We start from the raw sequence: 27,885 nt of genomic DNA on the forward strand, positions 1-27,885 counted from the left end.
TTGATTTACTATAAAACATTTAACTTGTCATGTAATGTTTAATAACATTTAGTTGCTAAGAGTATGTAAATATTATAATATTATCGTCTACTTATGTTTTTTTCCCCAAAAAAAATTGTATTCATGTAGTAAATTTTCAAAAAAAAAAAAAAAAAAAAAAAATTAAATTCGGTTTAACCGAAAAACCGAAAAACCGGTGAACCGGAACCGAACACCGAAATTTTTATTAAAAAAAACCGAAAACCGAACCGAAATACCGAAAAACCGCGAACCGAAATACCGAAAAACCGAATTAATTCGGTTCGGTCCGGTTTTTCGGTTTTCGGTGTTTATGCCCACCCCTAGTCAAAACCAATACCTGCAACATATGATATTAACTGAAGCTAAAAGCTCAAAACTTTTTCCCTGTAGAATTACATGATGTGTATTGGGAAAAAACATCAAAACCAAAAACCGGATACACGAAGCATCCACCTAGAGTAGTGGTTCATGTCTGAGCATTCCAGTAGCTATTGCAATATTGATACAAAAATGAAGAGGGAAAAAAATGAACGAATATCAAATTCGTATATTAGCAAGAACAATAAACAGTACACTAAGCTTGGTCTATACAACCTAGTGTTGCTACTACTCTTAAATTAGTTGCCTTTCCCTTCATCTTCATTTAAGATGCGATTGCGAAAATCATTGACCATGCGAGGCAAACCGTCCCTCAAGGGTACTTTGGGCTCCCAGTTTAGCAGTTCCTTTGCTCTGCTGATATCTGGCTTCCTCTTGTGAGGATCATCAGCTGTGTTAGCTCTGAACTCAATAGTAGCACTTGGATCAATCACTTCTTTGACAACCTGTATTCCCAAGTTAAACGATTTGATTGATTGATAACATAACTAAAGTTAAACCAGATAACAGAAATAGACATTAGACATATTTTGTAGTCGAAAACCTAGTGTGTCGAATACCACTTCAGAATCACTGGATTTATTCATGGTGGATAAAACTGGAGTTCCCATCATCCACAAGTTTATATTTGAAAAGACAATCTGCAACACTTATTCACTTAATTATGATTTTCTAGTGTTGTAGACCTACTTCCACTAAGCATGGATTAACACGAGACACCAAATTATCTATAACAAAAAACAAATGCTCTATACTTTTTTCTTCACTATTTGTTTTCTTTTATCAAAGCCCTGTTTCTCAATAAGCATCTAATGTGCACTAAAACTACATACTACTCCATCCTAATTTGTATGACAGTTTCCATATTGGCACGTCCCAAAATGTTTCACTCCGTTCAATTTCTATACAATTTCACAAATTTGAAGAATTCAAATTTTAAACTCAACTGTCATGTTTTAAACATCAAACTAGTTTTTAGTCATTACTTTGATTTTTTCTTCTCCTATCGCAAATATAATATGCCAGATTTAACATTTTGCACTCCGTGTCGAGTCACATGCCGTCATATAAATGGACGAGGGAGTATTATTGATATAGTAGGAGCTTATAGCTAAATATAAACACAGAATAGGGCGGCAAATACATAGAGGGCCACTCAAACTTGGCACAGAGTTTTCATTTTACACTTTTAACTTTATGTGGTACCTATTGAACACCTTATGTTAGCTTAAATTGTGCCTATCTGACACAAATTTGACAGTTTTAAGTAAACAAAGGTGTGTAAACCTCACTCTCTTATGATGTGGCAAATCAAACCATTGAAAAAATATACATATCAGCAAATAAAGAGGGGGGAAAAAAGAGAGAAACATAAGAAACTAAAAAGAAGGTCAAAATATGCAAAAGAGAGAGGGAGAGGTGGCCGGAAATGAGGAAGATGAGCTTTTGGTTGTTGTGAGGTGCTTTATGGTGTACATTGATATTGGAGTTTGTTTAATTCAAGAATTGGAGAGGATGTTGATGTTTATATGTCTGTCTTCATGAGCTTTGAAGGTGGTACAATATTTTAGTGCAGGAGTGTCGGAAAATGAATTTATGGTCCTGGGTCTTGGAAGATAGGTGAATGGTAAGGTATAAGGATAATGGGAAAATGGGAGCCATCTGCTATGGAGAAAATGGACAGTGAGTGGAAGAGTAAGGTTTATGAATTTAAGAGAGAGCTCAGGGGAGATGGGTTTATGTCACGTGCTTTCCATGGCTAAAGGAGGAGAGGCGTCGTGGTGGTGTTTGTCAAATCTGAAGAACAAGAACGAAAAACCGGTGGTGCTAGCCAAATCTGAAGGAGGAGATGGTATGGCCAGATCTGAAAAAGAAAAAAAAGGTGGTGGTGGAGGCTGTTGGAGAAGGAAAAAAAAATTGAGAAAATGGCAAAAAAATAGTTGCCAGAAATTCAATTTTCCAGTAAAAACTTTACATTTTCCGGCGAGAGGTGGGTATAATATTGGCTTTACGCACGCACTGGGAGAAGTGCTACACACACATTTGTTCATGCAAGCTAAGTGTGCGTAATAGGCACAATTTAGTGTAACATGAAGGGTTCAATAGGTAGTAGGTACTACACAGAGTTAAAGTGCCAAAATGAAAACTCATGCCATGTTTAAGTAGCTAAGTAGCTATCTATGTATTTTGCCCACAGAATATATTTGAGACCCGGAGCATCAAATCAACAAGTAGCGCCCAAACTACTAGTAAACAAGCAAACATTACAGCAGAAACCATGGCTAACCTCGGCAAGCTCTAACATGGTGAACTCTCCTGGGTTTCCCAAGTTGAAAGGGCCAATGTGCTCACCCTCCATTAAGGCCACTAATCCATCAACCTTCATCAACAGAAAGTTAATTGTTTTAATATCATTGTTTGCATTCCAACAGAATGATAACCACTGTTATGAATTTTTTAACTATGCATAATAAACAATAATCAAGCTGGCCAGTTGGACTTTTTTAAATTGGACAATCCACGGCATTTTAATGAATTTTTCATATTCTCAAAATTGAGATGCAATAGGGTAATGCACATATAAAAAGCTTGTCTGCACAAACACGTATACATTTAAAGTAAGAAATGTTCGGTGGTTATTCTAAACCAGCTCATAAAAGGAAAATAGCAAAAGTCTATGGTCTGTCAGTTGGGCAAAACCGCAATATTTCACACTGTTAGCATCTCCAATGTGCATCCTTAGACAAGTCATTCTGTTAACTGATGACCAATGATTAAGGCATCATCCTTCACAAGGTATTCAGTTAAGAAACAAATCAATTTGTACTTCTCTCAACTGACGACATAACAAAGACTATTAGTCTTCTTGAGAATTGTTTAATTTCTACAGCATATTTCCAGATGTATTTACAACTTCAAAATATAGCCACACTTGGAAGTTTCACATGTCAGGCGAAACATCTAGTGATCTGCATAGGGATTCTAATAATTGAACTCTGTTTAAGAAAAAGACTGTTTATGGCAAATGGTTTCGGATATTTTTCAAAATGAACATATAAAACTAACTTGAGAGCTGCAATTAAGAGATTGTCTTCCCACATCTTACATACGCAAAAGTAGGCACAAAATTTCATTTCACAAAAATTTCCTATTGCAGTAACAAATGATAGCATACCCTAAACCCTAAGTAGACCACTCATCCGGAATAACATCTTGCTCTGAGTCTAGTGTTCACACAAATTCATGCTGACTGCTGAGAGTTCTTCAACTGAGATTCGTAAGTCAAATTTTTTATATGGGCACTTGCCAAACTCAGACATGCAGGTGATGATTATTTAACTAGCAAAGTTAACCGAGAACTGAGCATTTAATTGGACAGAATAGTGGCTACGTTACAGTTAATGATAACCCCTCTAGTTTTAACAATTTGTTTCCTATAATACAGTAGGAATGTACTGGAACAGAACTTCCAAATATTTCCTTTACCCCATTTAGTCTCTTAGAATTTTAATGAAAGCAATATCTCCTTTTAGTATTCGGGTTAGCAATTTCATTTTAATGAAAGCAATATGTTTCCAAAAGGTTGATTTACGTTTACAAGAGCTTAAATCAAGTTTTGCAACCACAACTACCCCACCGGTTATCAACCTAACGCAGAGTTAACCGCCTTCTACTTTCCGACCTTTAACTGATATCATCTACGAGACATGCATCTACCCCGGTCTACTAGCATCCTTCTATATGCAGTGAAGACAATGATGACATACTAAGGCAGAGACATGGAAATGGAAAGGGTAATTTGTTAAAAACTTACCAAGTCAGAGACATATTGAAAGCTTCGTGTTTGCTTCCCGTCACCATACACTGTCATTGGTTGCTTGCGGATGGCCTAAAAACATAATTTTAGAAAGAGAAAACAAATGGATCGTTTAAAGGGAGATTCAGTTTACAGCACTGATGTTAATATAAGCCGAGACGATTAACCTGCGCGACAAAGTTGCTGACAACACGTCCATCATCGAGACACATGCGAGGTCCGTATGTATTGAAAATTCGGGCTATGCGCACCTGCATATGCATATTATGGGTTGTAAACTCTAGGTCGTCTATGAGACACTGTCAGAGAGCAAGTGTAATATGATACTAATTACCGCTCATTGTATCTTTTTGGTTTTGCATGCCATAAAGTTGAAAGAGACAGTTAAATACCAAGTCTTAAATAGAAAACTGATTAGGATGGATTCTTAAATCAGGAGTAGAATTGGAACTTAAAAAATTGTCCCACTGTCATTGCCTCTATTCCATAGGCTCAAGATACAACAACAACAACATACCCAGTGAAATCCCATAAAGTGGGGTCTGGGGAGGTAGAGTGTACGCAGACCTTAACCCTACCTTGGGAGGTAGAGAGGTTGTTCCCAGTAGACCCTTGACACAAGAACGGGCATAGGTTCATGATAAGGTGGAATTTTTTCAAGTTCTCAAAATTTTAAACTGCAAAAAAGTACTTGCATGACTTCAAAGCAGCTAGAACAGTTGTTCACTCTTTACCTCAACCAGAAGAGTTGTTTGACCACCTAAGTATTCATTTCACATCGAATGCTAAAATCTTTAGAATGGAAAAGCACATTCAAAATTTCAAATGCACATGAGCATTCAGCACATCACATGTCATAACAATTTGCAAGAAACACAAAGCTCTCATTACCTCAACACCTGCACCACGATGGTAATCCATAGTCAAGGTTTCAGCAGTCCGTTTTCCTTCGTCATAACAGCTCCTAACACCTGGATATTTCAAGACGCTCCAAACATTACTAAAACCATCTGATAGAAAAACTTATAAACAAAACCAGAAATAAATTATTGAGCCTGCTACACACCTATTGGATTCACATTTCCCCAATACGTTTCCTTTTGTGGATGCTCAAGTGGATCACCATAAACCTCACTTGTACTAGTAAGCAAGAACCTTGCACCAATTCTCTTGGCAAGGCCCAACATGTTAAGAGTACCCATCACATTTGTCTTGTAATCACAATTAAGGAACTCAAGTACATCCAAATTAAAGAAGATAATAAAACGGCAATTAAGCATGTCGGAAATTCCTTTTTGAAATGGATGTATGTAGGAAATTCCTTAATAATCATCAATAAACTCCTTTGAACTGACAATGGAAAGAATAGACAACCTGGCTACTTAAAAGGCAATTACAAGTACTCCCTCTATCCCAAATTGGTTGTCATATTTCGCTTCTCGAGGCCAAACTATCTTACATTGGCAAACATATTAAAATAATTTTTTCATCAAATTGACATAAGAAAAGTTGCAATTTGTAGTACTTTTCGTATAGTTTTTGAATATCTAAATTCTAATCGTAAGATATTGAGTTGATCTAATCTAATTTGGCTTAGAAGATTAGTCTCGGGAAGCGAAACATGACAACTAATTTGGAACGGAGGCAGTTAACTTTCTATAACAAAACCGAATTTGATAACTCAGCAAAAGATGGTAAATGACATACCGTGCCGATCAAAACTACATTATACGTGTATATAAGTTAAATCCATAAACGCATGCATCACGAGAAACAAACAAAAAGTTTTTATACAAAAAAAAGGTTTTTAAAAGCCAAATACAAGTAACTTTCTATAACAAGCATGGGTCGATAACTCACAAAAGATAGTAAACAAAATACTAAAACCTATAAAACTAAAATATCCCTATGCATAATATAAATCCATGCACGTACGCATCACGATGAAACAAAAAAGAGGTTTTTATACATAACAAATAATCAATAGCCTGCCATTTATTACCTCAGCCCACTTTAGCCCGACCCATTTTAGCCGAACTAATTGACCAGCCCATCTATTAACTCTGCCCATTTCGACCCGCCCAAATCCAACCCAACCCGCCCATTTGACACCCCTAGTTAAATCCATGCACACACACATTGCAAAGAAACAAAAAGCAACTTTTTATACCAAAACAAAATTCAAAATAACCCAAAAGTAATGATATAGTTTTAACTGGATTATGAACAGGAGAAGCAGAACAAGTTAAAAGAGGTTTTTATGCATAACAAATAATGAGAAATTAGCCAAATACAAGTAACTTCCTATAACAAGCACAGATCAATAACTCACAAAAGACGGTAAACAACATAGTACACCCTATAATACCACAACTATCCATCGACATACGTTAAATCCACACACGTACGCATAAAAATGAAACAAAAAAGACGGTTTTTACACATAACAAACAATTCAAAAGTAACACGATATTGACAATAAAAAAGGATATAATAGTCTTGACGGGATTATACTTATAATGAACAGGTGAAGCAGGACAAGCCAAATGATAGATGTGATCAACTTCCAATAAAATAGGTTCAACAACATCATGTCTAATTAACTCAAATCTATGATTCCCAAAATGATGCATCAAATTTTCTTTCCTTCCAGTAAAAAAATTATCAATAACAATAACATCATCACCTCTTTTAATTAACTTATCAACTAAATGTGACCCTACAAACCCTGCCCCACCCGTTACCACTACCCGCATCCGTTTCCTCCCTATCCCAACCGGTACCCGACCCGTACCCGCACCCGTTAAGAAGCTACTACTACTTGTCTTAAACGGTGTGGTAATAGTTGATGTATGTGTAATTGAGGGAATTGAATCGTGTGATTTGGGGATTTGTGAAGATGGGTTGATGAGAATGAAGAATGTTGACCCGATTAAGATACCAATAAGGATGAAAAGGAGACGTTGTTCTTTAAGGAGGTAATTAATGGATCTAGGAAGAGATCTGGGGTGTTTGAATGTTTTTGGAGAAGATGGAGGGGTGTTTTGTGAAATTGACATTGACATTTCTTCATCTCTTCTGTGATTCATTGAAGATTGTGTGTGCAATTTCATTGCTGCTTTTTTGTTGGTTATCTTCTAAATTCAGATATATTTGTAAGAATTGTGAGTAATTTTATGGATTGGAATTTATTTATTTTCAGGTAGAAGAAGAGTTGATTGATTTTCTGTTTTCTGTATTTAAGGGTTGAGCGGTTGCATTTTTTCATACATAAAAGGAAAGTCTATTACCCGATAAGCTCAAGTTTTCTCTATTTAAAGTTTTTGAGTAAAATGACAAAAATGGTCTTTTATGTTGGGTATATTTAAAATGGTTTCTTAAATATAATTTTGAAAAATTGTAGTCGTTTTAAGTTTACCAAGTATAAATATTTTAGTATTCATCAAATATTTAACGGAAAAGGCTCAAATATGCCATTAAACTATCGAAAATGGCTCATTTATGTCACTCATCAATAGTTTGGCTCATTTATGCTATCGAACTATCGAAAATGACTCATTTATGCTACTCATTAATAGTTTGGCTCATTTATGCCATCACCGTTACCAAAATGACTCATCCATGTCATTTTCATTAACGTCGGTTTTATAATACCATATATGCTACGTGGCCTCCAATTAGAGGTCTATGTCGTTTAATTAAATCAGCCCAATTTTAAATCCCAAATTAATAAAAAAATTCAATCCATACACCCGACCCCCCACAACCATCTAGTTGGAGGTCACGTGTCATATCTGGTATTGTAAAACTGGCATTAATGGCATGTTGAGTCATTTTGGTAACGGCGATGGCATAAATGAGCCAAACTATCGAGAGTGGCATAAATAGTCATTTTATAAATAATAGTGATGGTATAAATGAGTCAAACTATTAACTAATGGCATAAATGAGTCATTTCCGATAGTTTTATGGCATATTTGAGCCTTTTCCGAATATTTAATAAACTCTGACAGCTAGATTTTATTTTAACTATAAGAAAAAAATATATAATCAGAAAAGCACTGTCAAATTTTAAAAAATTTCATACCAAAACTGCACTAAAATGTCAAAAATAGATGCACCAAACTCTATCAATACCAAAAAAAGGAGTAGACCTGCACCAAACTCTATCAATAGCAAATAAAAATGTGCCTTTAGATGTGAATTCATGTTAATTTCACACTTCATATTAAATCTAACTACCAACATTTGTTAAGTAGGCATTTGGCCATAGATACCAAAAACAAATTCACTTTTTTTGAAATTTTTAAAGTTGGAGTTGAGTTGAAGTAAGTTTGGCCATATTTTGAAATTGTAGTTTTTGGTAAAATGAAGTTGTAAAAGTGAAAAAAGTGAAAAAAAATTCTAAATGGAATACAACTTCAAACATTAATATTTATGGCCAAACGTCCAAAAGTAAAAGTGAAAAAAATTCTAAAAAAAGTGAATAATTTTGCTTACCAAACGGCACCTAAATATTTAAGAGGAACCAAAAGTGCTCACATTTACCAAAAGTTTTTTAAAGATCTTTCCGTTGCTTTTTGGAAGCCAAACGTCTTTTACAGAAAAGTTAAAAAAAAAAAAAAAAAAAAACAAAACAAAAAAAAAAAAACTCTTTCCAAAAGTTGTCCTATGGAAAATAGGGAGAGTGTTAGCTCAAGATGCTTTTCTTAGTTTCATTCAGAAAATGAAGAAAGTATTGTTATCCAATAACTTTAAGATTAAGGAGGTAATTTATTCCATTCAATAACTACGGAGATAGTACTATACTATTTATCAAACTTATATGAGTTTCTCTTCGCCAAAAACGAACTTTTCTAAGTAGGCGTTTGGCCATGAAAACCCAATATTTTTCACTTTATTTGGTATTTTGGAGTTGGAGTTGTGTTTGGTTATAGTTTTTGCAAAGAATATTTGGTTGTTTGAATGTGTTGAAAGCGAAAAAAGTGGGGGAAAAAAAGTGAAAATAAGGTTTTTGGCGTTTTTCAAATGAAATTTCCACGGCTAAACGTTGATTTTCAATTAATGTGAAAATGTTTTCCAGAAAAAAGTGAAAACATTTCATTGCCAAACGGGCCCTTAAATGTCTCTTTTTCAAGACTTTCTAGGCTCTAGCTTCAGTTTCAAGATAACAAATGCCCACACATGGGGAAAAGCCTTGCTTGATGCAAAAGCTTCTAACTTCTAGCATTAACTAACAATATGTAATATAGAGCCTGTTTGGATGGGCTTATGGTATAAATTGTTTGTACTTTATGCCTAAAAAAATAAACAGTAGCCTAACTTTTTTTTTTCGTTTTTAAATTTATGTTTTATAAAAAAATGTTTTCGAGTTCAATATTTTTTTTTAGCTTATTTTAAGCACAAAATGACTTTAAGTAAAGCAAACACTCAAAAAAAAGTGAAAATGTTTATAAGCAACTTATAAGCAACTTATAAGCCAATCCAAACGGGCTCATAATCTGTATGCTAAAATGAACTTTCATTTTAATTCTTAAAATAGACAATGGACCAGAACATTTATATAGAAAAGGAAATAAATACCATTTCAATTTTGTTTTATGCGCTCATTAAGAGAGATGTTGTGATTTAAGTTAGAGGTTCCAATCACTTCAAAATTAAATATTATGCGTGTTCGCGAAGAACCGAAAAAAGAAAATAATTAAAAGAAAAAAAAAATCTATAAAAATTGAAAAAGAAAACAAAAAGCGGCGACCACAGTGGGAGTCGAACCCACGACCTTCTGATCCGAAGTCAGACGCGCTAATCCACTGCGCTATGCGGTCGGATGATTGTTTTTCTGCATATAATTATTTAAAACTACACAACATCTTCAGAGAAAAGTAAATTTTGATTTGAATTGAGTTTTGCAAAACCATTAAAATGCTACAGCGGCTGGTCTCAGAAAAGCTTTTGAAACTGCAGAACAATAATCTTTTTATTTTAGAACCAAGAAATCTGGAAGATCGGCAACACATGTACAGCTCGAAACTCAATAGATAATAAAACAGCCCCCCTAATCCTGACAAACTCATGTTATTGGAGCTGCTCAAACTCGTGACATACGTCTAACCCAAACATTATATGATGTACTTTCCAGTACTATACCAAAAGTCTGTGACCGAACAGTAATCTTACTAAACCTAATTAAACTTTCAAACCTATGATCTTAATGTTCCATTTCGTTTCACCCTTAACCATATATAACAAGTCAATCCCTATGCGCCCGTTTAAGTAATATTATCCTCCGCCAAGGCTGAAAATCAATATACACATTTCTCTATATGATTTTAATTATTTTCCAAAGATTGGTGACAAAGAACTAAATTACAAAGAAATGAAGAGAAAGTAGACGGAATTATATAAATGAAGATAATTGATCGATATATCCTCCATGTCAATCGGCCATGATAAAACCCATTAAAAGGACGTTACTCCCCTCATATTGATATCTTCATGAAGATTTAATGGCAGAGAATGGACATACAATAAATAGTCAACAACATGATTCTTCACAAGAATAACCAACACTGAGCCAGGCTGCAGTACTTTCATCAACTTTCAATACTTTGCTATCTACATACACCTATAGCTATCCATCCTGTCATTGTAATATAAGAAAAATTCCGTTCTAATCAAAATCAAGAAAAATTTCAGTTGATCTTACGTAGGATCTAGAAGCAATAAACGAAGGGCTACAACGAGCATTAAGACGTGTAGTTAATGTCCTTAAAAAGCATTGGAAGTAGAGTCATTTCCTCCTAGCATGGCATGCTAAACACAGGTTAAAAGTGCAGCAGAAACACAGCTCTTCACATAAAAAAAAACTGTCAGATTCTGAAAGCATTTGTACAAACACAAAAATAGAAAGCTTACCGGAAAGGTCCTATCATAAAATGAAACTTGTTCATTTAACACTAATCAATACATGTTATATCAACTCCCTTATCAGTCTTAATAACCAATAACTCATGCTCTAGGGAGAATCCCATTGCTCAACAACATCCAGAAGCATGATGTTGATTAAATAAGTGTGTAAAAGTAAAGCAGCAGATAGCATAAAACTAATTTAATTTATAATTGTTAAATTAAATAAAGATAATTTTTTAGGAGAAAATTAAGATCATGTATCCTTAAATATGCGATAAATAATTACATCTCATCATTTTTTTGAAATAGAATTTTTTTATTTGAATGACTTTCTTATTATTATCAATAGGTTTGTGTAAGGAGACATTACACTTAACTCGTTTTTGATGTTACCTTTGCAGAGAAAGGAATTGAGAATGTGTGATCAAATAATCCATAAGCTTATACATGGGATATTAGCAAATAAAGGGGGAACTTACCAGAATAACTATCTAGCTTTTAAATTCAGAGGCTGAGCCAGGATTTGAAATTTGTGGGTTCGAGATTCTTATTCTTTAAAGTTACTGGGTATTAAATTAACAATTTGTACATATTTGATAAAAAATTTAATACAACTATATGGTTCAGATCAAAGCTACTGGGTTCGGCCGAACCCATGCCCAAAGGGCTAGCTCCGCAGTTGTTGTTAACAATTACCTTTTATCAATTTACAATTCGTAGTTAGTTTATGGCAAATTGACTGTGTTTGAGTGTATTGAATACACTGTTCAGTTGTATCCAACCTTATCTGATGCTACGTGTATTTGAAATCGTATTTAAATACATGCAGTTATATCCCGCACTTTCAGTGTTACACCCTGTACCTCGGAGAAGCACTGGTTAAATTTGAATGTAAGCATGTTGAGCTATGGCTAGGTAAAACAACTTTGGAGTGTGAGGAACGAAACATTATTAAGTATATTATTTAAGTAAATGATGAATTATGATCTCATAAGTCGTAACCGGGAAGGATAACCTTGGAACCAAAGGACATGACCATTATCAAGTATGATTAGTGATAAATATCATGTATGGAGAGTTTCGGAAGATTTCGGGACCAAGCAAATCAAAGAAAATAAATTTGCTGAAAATTTGGAAAAAAAAGTTTGGCAGAATTAAGGACAGAATTTTGGGTCAACTTTGGAGGGGTATATCTCTTAGTATATTAGGATTTTTAAGCTGTTTCAAAAGCCTAAAATAAAGTTCGTCGAGTCTAGTTTTCAACGCAACAAATCGCTCATCGATACGATATCAGAGTAGAGAATTATGGACGTTACAAATTCAAAATTGACGGAAAGCGAAAAACGGCAAGCTACGGTCTGCTACGGTGCACCGACTTTAGCACCTATATAAGGGCAAAAACCCCATTTTTTCCGCACAAAAATTTCCCAAAAACATTCCAGAAAATTCAGCCAAAGCAAGAGAGCTTATATATCACATAAAAGCGAGGATTTTGATTAGATTTCAAGTTACGGAGTATTAACCGAGGTCCGGATAATGTATAGTCACGATTATGATTTCGTTTTGTGTTGGAGTTGGCTTGGAAACAAAGTAAATATTGAATATCTTGCTACGTTAGTGAAGATAAGGTATGAATCTCTCCTTATTAATATTACTTTTGGTTTATTCACGAAGATAAAGTCGTTAAATAATCGTATAACAAGTTGGATAGTTGAGAAACTTGGAAAACATCGTGTGAGATGTTTTATGGAGCCTATTGGTGTTGATAATGTTATTGTGATGTTAGTATTGTCGTTGTTGTTGTTGGTTATTGGATAGTGATTTCGGGCTAGGCATATAAACAGGGGAGATGTTGCCCGAATTTCGGCAGATTCTAAATGGATTTAAATTAAGGGTTTAAGACGAGCGTATGATGATGAGCCTAACAATAGTATGAATGGTCGTATATGTAGATTATGAGGCTACGAATGATCTTAAGTGAATTGCAAGACAGAAGTAAGTTGGAAGTCGAGAAATTATCTTCCGTGTATGTTAAGGCTAGTCCCTTTCTTCTAAAGGCATGATTCCTTTCTTATGAATCCAATATGTGTTTTCCAAATGTCCCATGATCCCTTTATGTGAATCCATAAATGTTTTCCAAGAATATTCTTATTCTCAAAAGCTAGAGATTCATGATTCATAAGGTTCTTATGATGCTAAAGATAAACATGTTTTATGATGACGATGATCCTATTTCTAGAAACTCCTATGTTATAATTCCTTACATATGTTTCATAACCTCCTTAATTTCAAAACTTAGGGTTCATGAATCAAAGGCATGACTTCTTTTTTGATAATCCATAAATGTTTTCCAAAATGTCCCTATTTTCCGAGTCAAAGATTTATAATTCTATAAGCATAAATGAGCCATTTCCGATAGTTTTATGGCATATTTGAGCCTTTTCCGAATATTTAATAAACTCTGGCAGCTAGATTTTATTTTAACTGTAAGAAAAAAAAAATATAATCAGAAACATCAGAAAAGCACTGTCAAATTTTAAAAAATTCATACCAAAACTGCACTAAAATGTCAAAAATAGATGCACCAAACTCTTTCGACACCCAAAAAAGGAGTAGACCTGCACCAAACTCAATCAATAGCAAAAAAAATGTGCCTTTAGATGTGAATTCATGTTAATTTCACACTTCATATTAAATCTAACTACCAACATTTGTTAAGTAGGCATTTGGCCATAGATACCAAAAACAAATTCATTTTTTTTGGAATTATTGAAGTTGGAGTTGGAGTTGGAGTTGTGTTTGGCCATAGTTTTTTAAATTGTAGTTTTTGGTGAAATGTAGTTGTAAAAAGTGAAAAAAATTTGAAAAACAAGTTTCTCTTGTTTTTGGTATTCCGGAATACAACTTGAAGTTGTATTCCGGATATTTATGGCCAAACGCCCAAAAGTAAAAAAAGCGAAAAAAAATTTCGGAAAAAAGTGAATAATTTTTATGGCCAAACGGCACCTAAATATTTGAGAGGAACCAAAAGTGCTCACATTTACCAAAAGTTTTTTAAAGATCTTTCCGATGCTTTTTGGAAGCCAAACGTCTTTTACAGAAAAGAAAAAAAAAGAAAAAAAACTCTTTCCAAAAGTTGTCCTATGGAAAATAGGGAGAGTGTTAGCTCAAGATGCTTTTCTTAGTTTCATTCAGAAAATGAAGAAAGTATTGTTATCCAATAACTTTAAGATTAAGGAGGTAATTTATCCCATTCAATAACTACAGAGATAGTACTATACTATTTATCAAACTTATATGAGTTTCTCTTCGCCAAAAAAGAACTTTTCTAAGTAGGCGTTTGGCCATGAAAATCCAATATTTTTCACTTTATTTAGTATTTTGGAGTTGGAGTTGTGTTTGGTTATAGTTTTTTTATTGCTATTTGGTTGTTTGAATGTTCAGAAATGAGTGGGGAAAAAAAGTGAAAATAAGGTTTTTGGTGTGTTTCAAATGAAATTTCCACGGCCAAACGTTAATTTCCAAATAATGTGAAAATGTTTTCCGGAAAAAAGTGAAAACATTTCATTGCCAAACGGGCCCTTAAATATCTTTTTTTCAAGACTTTCTAGGCTCTAGCTTCAGTTTCAAGATAACAAATGCCCACACATGCGGAAAAGCTTTGCTTGATGCAAAAGCTTCTAACTTCTAGCATTAACTAACAATATGTAATATAATCTGTATGCTAAAATGAACTTTCATTTTAATTCTTAAAATAGACAATGGACCAAATTAGTAAACAAATGACATTGTCATTCTCTTTAACTATAATTATTAATACTTAACCATGGTTAACTATCATAGGATTTGCTCATATTTAAAAATAAAATAATAGAGTATTTAAAATAACTTACATTCTTGCAGTTATCTGTTCCTACCAGTGGCGTAATTATTGGCCATTTTTAACCGAAAATTCTTTTCATCTATTTAGTTTACTTTCATTTTAGCCTTATAAAAAGTATTTACCTTTATATACCTTCAGTTGACTCATGAACAGATGAAAAACTTCACAAGATTACATAGAATTACATTGTTATACGCGTCATGGAAAAATTATAAATTTTATTTTGTGAAGAAAATTTTACTTGTATTATGACAGCTTTGTCGTAGTTATATTTGTAATTTGCTTACAGCTTCACAAAGGTATATCTTCATTCGCAAACTCAAAAAGCAATAAAAAGGAAGTCAAGAGCGCAACTTTGAATATATCATTGCTTCAAATCAAAGTAACGATTTTCGGCAAAAGTTTTACATTCTAAGATTATATGTAAATGTTACTATCTAAAAACCAAAGAAAAATGGCACAGAGCTTGAGAATTAAGTCAAAACCTAGAAGAAGATTGGTAGCGAATAAAAGAAAGAAGAAGTCATGGCAGCCCTAAGTTTCTACCGTTAGTTAATAAAACTTTCATTTTTTAGTTAATTAGTATTTGCTGTCTGTTTTAATTTTTTTTAATTTAAAATAAGACTCCTAATAAATTGTAGTTTGTCTTCTATGATTAACATAACTATATATATAGAACATTTATATAGAAAAGGAAATAAATACCATTTCAATTTTGTTTTATGCACTCATTAAGAGAGATGCTGTGATTTAAGTTAGAGGTTCCAATCACTTCAAAATTAAATATTATGCGTGTTCGCGAAGAACCGAAAAAAGAAAATAATTAAAAGGAAAAAAATCTCAATACGAAAGTTCCTAATGAACAAAGTAAATCATAGAGAGTAATCTTTAAGTGAAAGAAGATCCATCTTTAAGCCTCTCTTAACTCCTCATAATTAGACTTAGCGCATGATTGCAAGAGCAACGAGGTTGCCAGACCCAAAAGATAAAAATTGAAAAAGAAAACAAAAAGAAGACCACAGTGGGAGTCGAACCCACGACCTTCTGATTCCAAGTCAGACGCGCTAATCCACTGCGCTATGCAGTCCGATGAACCTTTTTTCTGCATATAATTATTTAACCCTACACAACATCTTCAGAGTCTGAAAACTAAATTTTGATTTGAATTGAGTTTTGCAAAACCATTAAAATGCTACAGCGGCTGGTCTCAGAAAAGCTTTTGAAACTGCAGAACAATAATCTTTTTATTTTAGAACCAAGAAATCTGGAAGATCGACAACACATGTACAGCTCGAAACTTAATAGATAATAAATCAACCCCCCTAATCCTGACAAAATCATGTTATTGGAGCTGCTCAAACTCGTGACATACGTCTAACCCATACATTATATGATGTACTTTCTAGTACTAGACAAAAAGTCCGTGACCGAACAGTAATCTTACTGAACCTAATTAAAATTTCAAACCTATGATCTTATTGTTCCATTTCGTTTTACCCTTAACCATATATGACAAGTCAATCCCTATGCACTCGTTCAAGTAATATTATCCTCCGCCAAGGCTGAAAATCAATATACACATTTCTCTATATGATTAATTATTTTCCAAAGATTGGTGACAAAGAACTAGAATTACAGCAAAAGAAGAGAAAGGGTATCGGAAATTATATAAATGAAGATAATTGATCGATATATCCTCCATGTCAATTGGCCATGATAAAACCCATTAAAAGGACGTTACTCCCCTCATATTCATATCTTCATGAAGATTTAATGACAGATAATGGACATACAATAAATAGTCAACAACATGATTCTTCACAAGAATAACCAACACTGAGCCAGGCTGCAGTACTTTCATCAACTTTCAATATTTTGCTATCTACATACATCTATAGCTATCCATTCTGTCATTGTACTATAAGAAAAATTCCGTTCTAATCAAAATCAAGAAAAATTTCAGTTAATCTTAGGTAGGATCTAGAAGCAATAAACGAAGGGCTACAACGAGCATTAAGACCTGTAGTTAACGTCCTTAAAAAGCATTGGAAGTAGAGTCATTTCCTCCTAGCATGGCAGCATAAACACAGGTTAAAAGTGCAGCAGAAACACAGCTCTTCACATTAAAAAAACCGTCAGATTTTAAAAGCATTTGTACAAACACAAAAATAGAAAGCTTACCGGAAAGGTCCTATCATAAAATGAAACTTGTTCATTTAAGACTAATCAATACATGTTATATCAACTCCCTTATCGGTCTTAATAACCAATAACTCATGCTCTAGGAAGAATCCCATTGCTCAACAACATCCGGGAGCATGATGTTGATTAAATAAGTGTGTAAAAGTAAAGCAGCAGATAGCATAAAACTGAAACATTAAATCATATTTTCCTGTACATTTTACAAATGTGGCACCAAACTGGGGATGCCTCCCATGTACATGTGAGATATATGCTATACCACTGGAGACACTGTACAACAGACATCCTGCAAAAGACATACAATTACCTTCTGACAACATGAATTTGCCTACCGCAAGCGCAAAAAATAAAACTATGAAATTTCAATGGCGTTATGATTTCTGTACACTTCCCCTCTCCTCATCTCCAACTTAATACTTGAAAGAGTCCAGGAATAGACCGAGAGTCAGCCCGGTCTTCCAATAATTGAACATAGTGATGAGGCTCCTTGCCTCATTTATAATGGGAATAGATCTATACATGAGAGCTCCAATGCCCTCCACCACAGCCACAGCTAATCCAGCAGAAATAATATCCCAATCACCTGTCTGCCCTATTACAGTGGCAAATGCGGTTGCACAATAGAAACCCACTAAGAAAAATAGCAACTTCATTGGTAGGTTTTTCCTCAACACCTTAATTCTGGCATCTAGTTTGGCTAGAAGTGCCTCGATGGCCCTAATAAGTCGAGTTCCACCGCTGCTGCTGGTTGTAGGAGAAGAATTTAGTCCGCTGCCATCTGCAGCACTTCTTATAGACCACGCCAGCCTCCTATATTGGAATTAAACTCTGAGATACATGGGTAGAAAAGTCTCATTTATAAGTCTATGAGCAACGATCTAGAACTAAAGAATGATTAGCATATAACATATAACATCCGTTTTCTTACAAGCCCCGGGAGGAACTTTTAAGGTACTTAGCTATTTGAACAATGTGAGAAGGCTCAACAGAGAGAATATAGATTTTCCAAAATAGTTGGTAACCCAAAGCATATCGTAATTGGGGCTAGGGAAACTTGTAGGACTGCATAGGACAAGCAAACTTGGACTCAGTAATGGAAGTAAACTTGGAGTTAGGCAAGACAAATGGATACTGGAAGAAGTTATTTAAACTTAAACCAGTCACTGAAAGAATCGGTTACTTTAAGTGGAAATCTGCAATCAAATTCATTAGGAAATGACTTCCACTTTACGAATTGATGTTAACATTCTTTTTTTCCTAGTATAATAATTACGATTTCTATCTACCGGCTGCTCAGTTTCTTGTACTTATGAAGAATGGTAAAAGAGAATCTTCTAATGATCTTTAATCCTCATAACTTCACTTCTCCATACAGCATGATAACCAGTACTACAAATTGACAGACTAGGTAACGAAAAACCCTAATATCTGTGCGTATTGTGCTTCTTGAAAAAGAGAATTTTCTTTCAAGGGAAATTAAACCTGGGAGACCCTGCTGAAATCAGACATGTTTCCTTCTTATGCATGCAATCTACTTGTCATGAAGGGGACATGACAAAGGGAAAAACTCACTTGAATTTCCTGAAAGAATAAGGCTGGACAAAATTAATAACAGATAGTTGGAAATCCATGATTCTGCCTAATGAATGTGCAGCTCTCCTACGGCCAACAGCTCCAATAAGTCTTGATCTAGTATGATCAGCACTCAAATGCCCACAAGTTGTTGGACCGCTCGGTAAAGCCAGTTTGGCTGCCATGCTATGTTGTAATCTGTTAAAACAAAACATAAGGATCAGCAAGAACCATGAAGAGATTCCCATCTCTGAGGAGGGGGTCCAGACAATTTTGAAAAATGATATATTCCATATGTGTTTCTTACTCCTGGAATGATTCAACTTTTAAGGAGTACGGATATGAGACAAAAGAAACATTTTTTCTCCGTTATGTAACACGCTTTTATTTTTTGACAAATATGTCCAAGACAGCTTTAGCGCAACTCAACTAGCTTATTGAAGCCCACAAGCACAAGTGCTGAGTAAACTGACCCATCAACCGAAGCAAATGAGCTCATGGGTGTTGTAGTTGGGGTTCGAACCAGGTTGTTATTCTTATGTCTCAACTACTGACCTGTCCAAGTATAACCATTTCAATTTGATGAAGCCTACCATTTCATGCAATTTACAAGATTGAATTCCATCCTTTTACACCTATCCTTAGCGCTATCCCTAATTGGAAAGATCCCCAAAAAAAAAAAAGATACTTCAAAATACATCCACCAGGAAAGTTATGGAGCTGACTCTCACTACTATCTTTGCCATCTTATCTTTAGTACTTTTTGCATCTTCTTGATGCCATTAATGCAATTTTCTTACTTCATCAAAAAAAACACCAGGAAAGTTGAAGCTTGATGAGGGGTGAGTGTTTAGAGACATCAAATTCTGATTGACCACACAAATCTCATCAGAATGTTATACTCATCACAGTAGGTAGACTAAGCATGGACGGAAATATGGAATTGATGGACTAGCATAGCTTATCCAAATTTCAATTACAGCTTCAAAATCAGCACTACTATATTACATCAATGTGCCAAGCTTCTGTAGTCAAGAAATAATTTATTTCTCTGTTATGATAAAATTGGTGTCGAAATGAACCTTCGGCCTAACTCAACTCCAGAAGCTAGCTCATGACGCGAGGGTTCCTCAAGACCATACGCTACCTCCTACCAGCATAGGTACCAGGTACAAGAAACAATTATATATAATATAGAAACCTTTAAAATAAGTTTGATGACACACTGAGCCACTAACTTATCAGAGAGCATAACACAGAGCAGATACATTTAAAATTCTACCATTGAGAAATGATAAAATTAGGGTTTTTTTCATCAGAGGTCAATACCTATAAGTCTTCTGATTCTTCGATCAATTTGCGCCGGTGAGAAAAGACACGTGTCAGTCGTCTCAATCCCGCCGACTATAACTATGTAATCGGAACAGTGTCTGTATTGTTTCGGCTAGCGGGTCACCCGTAACCGGTAGGTAATTGTCTAATTTCAATTAGTTGTCATTTTGTTTAATTCTCTCCTAAGGTTACTTTATTTGGAAATAGTTACCGAGAGATTCTACAATTTTATAATTGTACATTCCACTTGTATAAAATTTCTTTATCCAATCTACTTTTGATATTATAGTTTTTTGTCATTAGAATTAATTAATGTAATGTAACTAAAAATTATGTCAAACATTTTATAATTGTTAAATTAAATAAAGATAATTTTTTAGGAGAAAATTAAGATAATGTATCCTTAAATATGCGATAAATAATTACATCTCATCATTTTTTTGAAATAGAATTTTTTTTTATTTGAATGACTTTCTTATTATTATCAATAGGTTTGTGTAAGGAGACATTACACTTAAATCGTTTTTGATGTTACCTTTGCAGAGAAAGGAATTGAGAATGTGTGATCAAATAATCGATAAGCTTATACATGAGATATTAGCAAATAAAGGGCAACTTACCAGAATAACTATCTAGCTTTTAAATTTAGAGGCTGAGCCAGGATTTGAAGTTTGTGGGTTCGAGATTCTTATTCTTTTAAAGGATTCTGGAGTATTAAATTAACAATTTGTACATATTTGATAAAAAATTTAATACAACTATGGTTCGCATCGAATACTATTTTCGGGTTAGGGAACCTACGCCTCAGCGCTATTCGCACCTGTTGTTAACAATTACCTTTTATCAATTTACAATTCATAGTTAGTTTATGGCAAATTGACTATATTTGAGTGTATTAAATACACTGTTCGGTTGTATCCAACCTTATCTGATGTTACGTGTATTTGACTGTATTTAAATACATGCAACCTTAATTTCTCTGAGTGCATCAAAATGATTGTATTCTAGTGCATTTAAATACACGACGAATTTGTATATTTTATTGTATTTATATATTGATATATCCTTTTGTTTTGGTTATATTTGAATGTATTCGAGCTCCGATTAGCAAGGTCGCCACGGGCATCGCAAAATTGAATGTATTCGACTGTACTTGAGTGTATTTCAACAAAATTTTAGATGCAAAATTTCAAATGCACTGTATTAAGTCAAAAAAAAAAAAATAGTGTACAAACATATGTATATAGATTTTTCAAACAACACAAACATTTAAATACATCTAGTTTTGATATGAGAAAAACTACGTATATAGCAAAAAAATAACGAATACACTCAGATCTAATATACAACATGCCGGCCTATGTACCTCTCGTAAAGGCAGCTATGCTAAGTAAATTTTCCAAAAAGTTACACTTTGCATCAGGTATATCATAAGTTTGATTACTTGGGCCGTTGGGCTGGGCTACCTTAGGCGGGCACCAGTTAGGCCATGTACCTTTAACCTTATTTTATCACTGATTGATGAATGTTTCTCCATTTGTATACTTGGCCCATTTTATAGTATCTGCTTGTTACTACTATATTTTATAATTTAGTGTAACATTAACAATGCTAGTTCTGACTCACAAGTGATCATAAAAATTCAGCCTATTAAAAAATAACTCATGAGAAAGCCTTTTGTAACTACTAGCAGTATACAGAAACGCTTGTTCAGCCATAATATTTGGGTGAAAACATAGACAATTATTTAAGCCATGATCTCAATTTCTAAATCTCTTGAAGGTTAGGAATTGTGTATTCTGCTGAGAATTTGTTGCATTAAGTGAAATTAACAGGACAGCCAAAAAAATAGCACAGGGGCATCACATGTTTTGTATCTGCACAATTAAATGAAAATTACTACAGTAGTAAGTTTACCTTCTCTGTGAGATACTTGAATGCAATCTTGTTTTCTCTGGCTTCATATATGGTTCATTGTTGAATATATCTGACGTAAGATATTTTGAGTTATTAAGAATTTATGTTATGTACTTCCAGTAGATAATACCCTTTTTTGAAAGATAAAGAGGGACATTATTTTCGGAATGAATTGTCAAACATGTAATTCTACATTGGCACAAACATCATAGATTCCCCAGTTTATGGTATAGTTGTACAAATGAACTTTGGCGAACCTAAAATGTTACTACTTTGTCCCATTCTGTGACACTAGTTAGGCCTAAAAACATGACACATTTCTATACTTATTAACTTAAATTTCTCATTTTACCTTAAATGAGATGATTTATAGTCACGCAAATATCTGTAGCTCGTTTTAAATCACAAGTTTTTAAAAAATCCTTTTTATTCTTGAACTTCGTGGCCAATCAAACACCATCATATAAATTGAGACGGAAAGAGTACGTGTCCAATTAACTAATTTTTCTGAATACTCCAAATCCTAACGCTCGCGTGACGAAATTCAATCTAGCTAAATGCCTTAAATGTAGTTTAATTCTAGAAATAAAATCCTTGGCATGCTGATGTAACGAGAAGAAGAGACTGCCTGCAGATAAGTGCAGAAGTAGAACTATTTATTTGTCCCACACAGGAAGGCAAGAGAAATAGCGAGCGGAAGGCAATTTATTTAAAGGACTAATCCGCCCTTGCAACAACTCAAGCAGCCACGCAGTGAGCACAAAGTGAACTATTCTTTCGCCTTTTACTAAAGAATACCGTGTGCACGTTGCAATTAGTGGTATACTCCAATTTTTTGAGGGGTTTTCTGATTTGAGAACCCCATAATTCCAGTGATATAGTTTATTTTATGGTACATATTTTGTGGCTAAGTTAAAAGGGTTAATGCAATGTCTAGATTGAAAAGATTGGCAACAATTTCTTCTCTTTGTAGAATTTTTGCATCCATGGACATGCCTAAGTAACACTTCAAAGGTTATTTGTGAATTCAAAATAAATAGATATACTCCGTAATATATAACTAATAAAAAACCTTTTGTCAATAACTTTAAATAATGATAGAGTTCATGTGACATAGTAAAACAATCCAGGTGAAAATTTAGAAAAGAAATAAGTACACTATTAACAAAGGAGAACCAAATTTTTGTTTACATCTACTGATAATAACAAATAAAGTACCTTGCACCAACGATTCATTGCATTCGATGCAGGACCCCTTAATAAACTAAATTATTTGTGATGATATATTCTTAACTTCGTTTGGGAGAACCAAGGTACACATTCTATCGACATTAAACTTTTCTATTCATTAAAAGTTAAAACTCATGATGGTGTAAGATAGTTTCTATCCTTTCCTCAAGACAGTAATAGAAGTGGCTTCTACTATTGAGTTTCCTACACTTTTTGTCGAATGCATCTTTAGTATTGGCCAATATTAGTGTTGGCACTGTTTTGTAGCCGAAAAGGCTGTTATGTTTCCAATGTAACTTGGGACTCTGGAGAGAATTTTGAACATCCTAAACCACTTGAGTTAATCTTTTGAGTTTTTTTAGGGTATTCAAAACTATATATATATATATATATATATATATATATATATATGCCGAGAGTGTTCGGGTGAACACCTGAAGTGCACCTAAATCGGCCCTGACGACAAATACCGGAACTTTATTTGGTATTATAATTCGGTACCCGGATCCACTTCCCTGACTAATTAATCAGAATTACGTGGTATAATAAGGCTTACTAAAGAGGAAACACTTTCACTCCTGTAATAACCCAAAATCTTTCATTAAGGATAAATACAACATAACTAGACCGAGGTGGTCTTACGGTTTAATTGGTCACGTGGAAAATTTTCATATAGCGTCCGCATTATCATAGTAAAATATCTCCTTTTGCGGCAAAATACATCTGATCAATAGTTACAAGCCGTTGAATATTTGAGTTTCTGTCACTACATGCCTAACTTTTACTAATGAAACATATTCTCTGCTTCAGTCAGTTCAGTGTATGACTGATTTCTTTTTTAGTTGTACGCCAAGAGCATTATGTTATGTTAACAGCTGCATGCCATGTTCCTAGAGGTCCCTGACTTATTTTAGAATTAGTTTAGAACACGTATTTACTACTACATTGATACATGGGCCATTTTCTTGTGACTTTTTTATGTACTATAGCGGTGATCCAGCTAAACATTGCTTCTCTCATTCAGGCATGCAATTCATGGTACGTTCTTCGGTTTATGAAAGCTCTCTTCACACTTATCCGCATGACCATCTAACCGAACACAGCCTTTTGTGTCAAACTGGTCGACGGAGCTATTGTAGATGAATATTGTTATGTATTATTTGTGTACATAACCAACTTCGTTACTTTTGTACAGTTGAATATAAACGATGATGGTAACATCCAGTACAAGAGAACAACTATTAGATACGAAATTTAGCTTGAGAACTCGGATTCCTAGCCAATACACATCATTAGCGTCGGATCTAGCTGAAATGCCCTATTTCCTAAAATTTTCATCTCAAGATTTGGTCTAATGATAGCAAGGAATTAGCTATCGCCTAAAACGAGTAGTTAATACATAGATGGGATTTTTCCTAGCGAAATCTCTATAAGATGACAAAATGATGAAATGTCCACATGTGAGGACATGGAAGTAGTACGTAGGAGCCTTTCATTTATATACCTTTTTCATTTATTTTTTCCTGGTTTAGTGCGCTCTCCAATAATTCAAACGTACAAAAGGAACCTACTGATAAAGTTACTATTGCATGGAGATTGATCGATGTTGATGTAGGAAAAGGGATCGATGTTGATGTAGGAAAATGATTAATAAAAACCAAAATGTGGTAAAGGCAATCAACAAAAGTATATGATCAAGGCTAGCATGCATGCGTAGAGGTTTTTGTATCAGTGGCGTCATGGCGGCATTCTATCTTAAGGATCCTATATATGGTCATCTCGAGTATCTTTAGATCTACCACCTTTTTTTTTAACCAAACGGGAGAAGTGAAAGTGCAGTAATCAACTAACCGATTCAGCTATTAAGATTTCCCCTTTAATTTAGTTCACTTTTGGATTGTTTGTTCCGAAACATTTTTTAGAAAATATTTTTGTTCATACAATTAACATACCAGTAATGCCTCCTGTTATCATAAAACTGATCAAATGTGCCATATTATGCATTTAGTGAAATAGTTACTTCTAGTGATAAACCGTTGAATTGAATTTAATTAATTCCTGTAGCTGCATGAATAACTTTTATTCTATATGGGGGACATAATCTCTGCTCCAGTGTGTGAATGTTTCATATATCAGGTGTGTTTAACTTTAAAACGTAGAACAGTTAAATTTATACGGGATGCCAAAGATATGTGGTTAAATTCAATTAAAGATTAAATAGCGAGATATGTCAAGAAAGCGGACAAAGAATCGCATCAACCAAATGCTAGATACGTATGGCCCTATGGTATAGAAACCGAGGCTCAGACTTTTTTGTTACGGGCTCTCACGAGGTACAAATAAAATGGAACTCAAGAAATGTACGGGAAGTGATTTTATAAGATTCTTATGATTGTTGATGTAAAATATTTCTTTCCTTGCTATTGCCAACCCTTTCATGAATGATGACCTCCTCTTTATATAGTAGAGTTTCAACCTTAGTACAATTCTAAATAAAGCAAGAAACTGGCGACACTGTATTGCCGAGATCGACGCCGAAATATTCGGGCGAGGACGATATTTCGTCTCCCACAATGGCGATAATCGCCTTCCTTTATCGCCTTATCCCCGGCCCGAGCTCGAGACCTCGTTCCCGCGAGACTCGTCGTATTGTGACCGAGCATAACCATGACGACGGAAACCGAGCGTGCTCCGTGTTCTCGGCTTTACCCGTATACGTATAGTCCCCCCATTTCCCGAGGTGCGAGCATCGACTTCGGCGGGGAACGGACCCCGAATAAACCGAGTGCCCGCCTAATTACCCGAAAGACTCGAACCTTTAAGTCAAATCTCACTCTGCCCGATGATGGGTCATTATTACCCAGCCGCCAAATCTTTTTGGGGAATCCTCCTTGTATCAGAACTCTTGATATGCTACAGGATCTCTTAAATCTCTTTCTATATAGAGCCCATGTCTTCTTTATTTCCCATGGATCCTCACTTCTCCAAATCTCACTTTGTTCCACCTCTAAACCTACTGATATTCATGCATTGATCCCATAATACTCTTCGGATCTTCAATCTTCTTTCCCAGTGGCGAGGATACCTTTGTTAAGGAGAACCTTCCACGATTATGGCCTACGTACCGTTACTGACTCAGGGTGAAGATCAGTCTTCATTCATGCCATCGGTACGGAGCCGCTGGATCTGATAGGGAGTTAGAATCTATTGCTGCGGGTATTGTCCCGTCGTTTTATTTACACGAATGATCGCAAAGTCCTTCACCATCTTGACCCTAAGGAAGATTTCGAGTCTTATGTCGACGATAGCGCCATTACCATGGTCGGGGAAGATTGCCATCTGGCGCGGACATTGACCTCTCCCCGTCGGGGGAGGGTGTGAAAATAAATCATCACGATCCTGGTTACTCGTTGTCATACACGTATCCCTTTGCCATAGGGTTCGCCCTCCCCATTCATAGAATAATCGAGGACTTCTGCTGTCGATATCGAGTATGTATTGGGCAGATCGCCCCGCAAATTTGGAAGCTTATGTTCTGCATTGAGAAGTTGGCCAACGCGGCTGGAGTCGCTTTTAGCCTCAATCACTTGCTTATTTATATATACCTCGGTGATCCGAGGAATTGTTCATTTGATTCCCGTGGAAGCCGAAGCCTCATCGACCTTGAAGACGATTATGATCGAGGATGGCTTAACCGGTTCATGATGGTACGCACAGTTCAATTTCACCGTCCATCGTCTATCGATTTTCCCGAAGTGTGGAACCCTTCACCGAACCCAGTTGAGCCCACGCTCAAAACTACTATTTTTGAGTGGGTGATTGCCCTTCTCCGGGCTTTTCGTAGCTTAGGGCGTTCTTGGAGAAGAATGGCACCGAAGGGGCGGAAAGGCAAGGACCATGGTAACTCTCTTAATCCGAACGTTTCGATCCTTATTTCTCTGCATCATATCTTAACTCAATATCTTTGGTTTCTAGGACTTCGGCCGAGGAGGGCTCCCAAAGAGAAATCGGTAACCGAGGACGTAATTCGGGGAAGAAGAACACCCACTCCACCGAGGCCACCTAGACGCAGGGAGGCCGGCAATTTTCCTATTGTGCATTCGGGGGTTGGATCTCGAGTTCAAACTCTTCATATTATGAGGACTCGTCGGGAGATGCCTTTGGGTGAAAACACACCGGTGATTGTGCACGATGAGGAAGATTTGCCGGAACTGGATATCCCCGGGTCGTCTACCTCTGGTGCAATTCATGGGGACAGCTAATCGGTATCACCCGTCATTGCCGCATCCCGTGGATATACTCGGAGATCTCATCCTCCGACTTGTTAGTTTGAGTAAAGGTGTGGCTGTTTTACTTTTGTTTTCCAATTACTGGTCGTAGAGTAGGCTTTTCTCGTTTTTTCGATGTACCGATGTATCCGGCACAGTCGGGATTTTACGAAATGAAAAAAAATCTTTAATGGAATCTTGCAAACTGGTTGTTATTGGATGTTATTGAGCATCCCCCGTATAATGTTTGTACCCAAACTTTCGCATATGCCTTTGTTGTATTCGATCAATAATAATTTATTCCATAATCCGAAAGAACCCGACATGTTTTGCTACCAGTTTGAATTCCATAATTT

At 35.1% G+C, this 27,885-nt stretch overlaps 2 protein-coding genes and 3 non-coding genes across 6 annotated transcripts; 1 reads left to right on the top strand and 4 right to left on the bottom strand.

Moving 5' to 3' along the window:
• Positions 1 to 341: 341 nt before the first annotated feature.
• LOC132049679 (UDP-glucuronic acid decarboxylase 1-like) lies at positions 342 to 7,434 on the bottom strand. Of its 2 annotated transcripts, none has more exons than XM_059440577.1 (7): positions 6,708 to 7,434; positions 5,283 to 5,429; positions 5,108 to 5,187; positions 4,384 to 4,467; positions 4,214 to 4,288; positions 2,687 to 2,779; positions 342 to 845 (listed from the first exon to the last, which is right to left on the bottom strand). In XM_059440577.1, the coding sequence occupies exons 1-7, from the start codon at positions 7,327 to 7,329 to the stop codon at positions 639 to 641; spliced, it is 1,308 nt and encodes a 435-aa protein (XP_059296560.1). In that variant the 5' UTR covers positions 7,330 to 7,434; the 3' UTR covers positions 342 to 638. The 2 variants fall into 2 exon arrangements, with proteins under 2 accessions (XP_059296560.1, XP_059296561.1); XM_059440578.1 differs by having other exon boundaries at positions 5,283 to 5,425; positions 6,704 to 7,434.
• Positions 7,435 to 9,967: 2,533 nt separating this feature from the next.
• Positions 9,968 to 10,041, bottom strand: TRNAR-UCG (transfer RNA arginine (anticodon UCG)). Its single transcript has one exon. It is a non-coding gene; the product is annotated as a tRNA-Arg (tRNA).
• A 5,980-nt stretch (positions 10,042 to 16,021) lies between these two features.
• On the bottom strand, positions 16,022 to 16,095 carry TRNAP-UGG (transfer RNA proline (anticodon UGG)). The gene has a single exon. It is a non-coding gene; the product is annotated as a tRNA-Pro (tRNA).
• Positions 16,096 to 17,367: 1,272 nt separating this feature from the next.
• On the bottom strand, positions 17,368 to 20,327 carry LOC132049680 (uncharacterized protein ycf20). Its single transcript, XM_059440579.1, has 3 exons — positions 20,112 to 20,327; positions 18,783 to 18,980; positions 17,368 to 18,020 (listed from the first exon to the last, which is right to left on the bottom strand). The coding sequence occupies exons 2-3, from the start codon at positions 18,965 to 18,967 to the stop codon at positions 17,621 to 17,623; spliced, it is 585 nt and encodes a 194-aa protein (XP_059296562.1). The 5' UTR covers positions 18,968 to 18,980; positions 20,112 to 20,327; the 3' UTR covers positions 17,368 to 17,620.
• Positions 20,328 to 22,775: 2,448 nt separating this feature from the next.
• Positions 22,776 to 22,892, top strand: LOC132051272 (U5 spliceosomal RNA). Its single transcript, XR_009413654.1, has one exon. It is a non-coding gene; the product is annotated as a U5 spliceosomal RNA (small nuclear RNA).
• Positions 22,893 to 27,885: the final 4,993 nt, after the last annotated feature.

Source organism: Lycium ferocissimum, chromosome 3 (assembly GCF_029784015.1).
Source record: "Lycium ferocissimum isolate CSIRO_LF1 chromosome 3, AGI_CSIRO_Lferr_CH_V1, whole genome shotgun sequence".
In the NCBI taxonomy this organism is placed as follows: Eukaryota; Viridiplantae; Streptophyta; class Magnoliopsida; order Solanales; family Solanaceae; genus Lycium; species Lycium ferocissimum.

Bases quoted from the DNA above. Each gene is read 5' to 3' on its own strand.
- LOC132049679 (XM_059440577.1), bottom strand. From the start codon at position 7,329: ATGAAATTGCACACACAATCTTCAATGAATCACAGAAGAGATGAAGAA. The intron at 4,468-5,107 runs GTAATGAGAGCT...ATGCATATGCAG, and splicing joins ATCGTGGTGCAGGTGTTGAG to GTGCGCATAGCCCGAATTTT. The intron at 846-2,686 runs GTTAGCCATGGT...TTGGGAATACAG, and splicing joins CCATGTTAGAGCTTGCCGAG to GTTGTCAAAGAAGTGATTGA.
- LOC132049680 (XM_059440579.1), bottom strand. From the start codon at position 18,967: ATGGCAGCCAAACTGGCTTTACCGAGCGGTCCAACAACTTGTGGGCAT. The intron at 18,021-18,782 runs GTGAGTTTTTCC...ATTCCAATATAG, and splicing joins TATTCTTTCAGGAAATTCAA to GAGGCTGGCGTGGTCTATAA.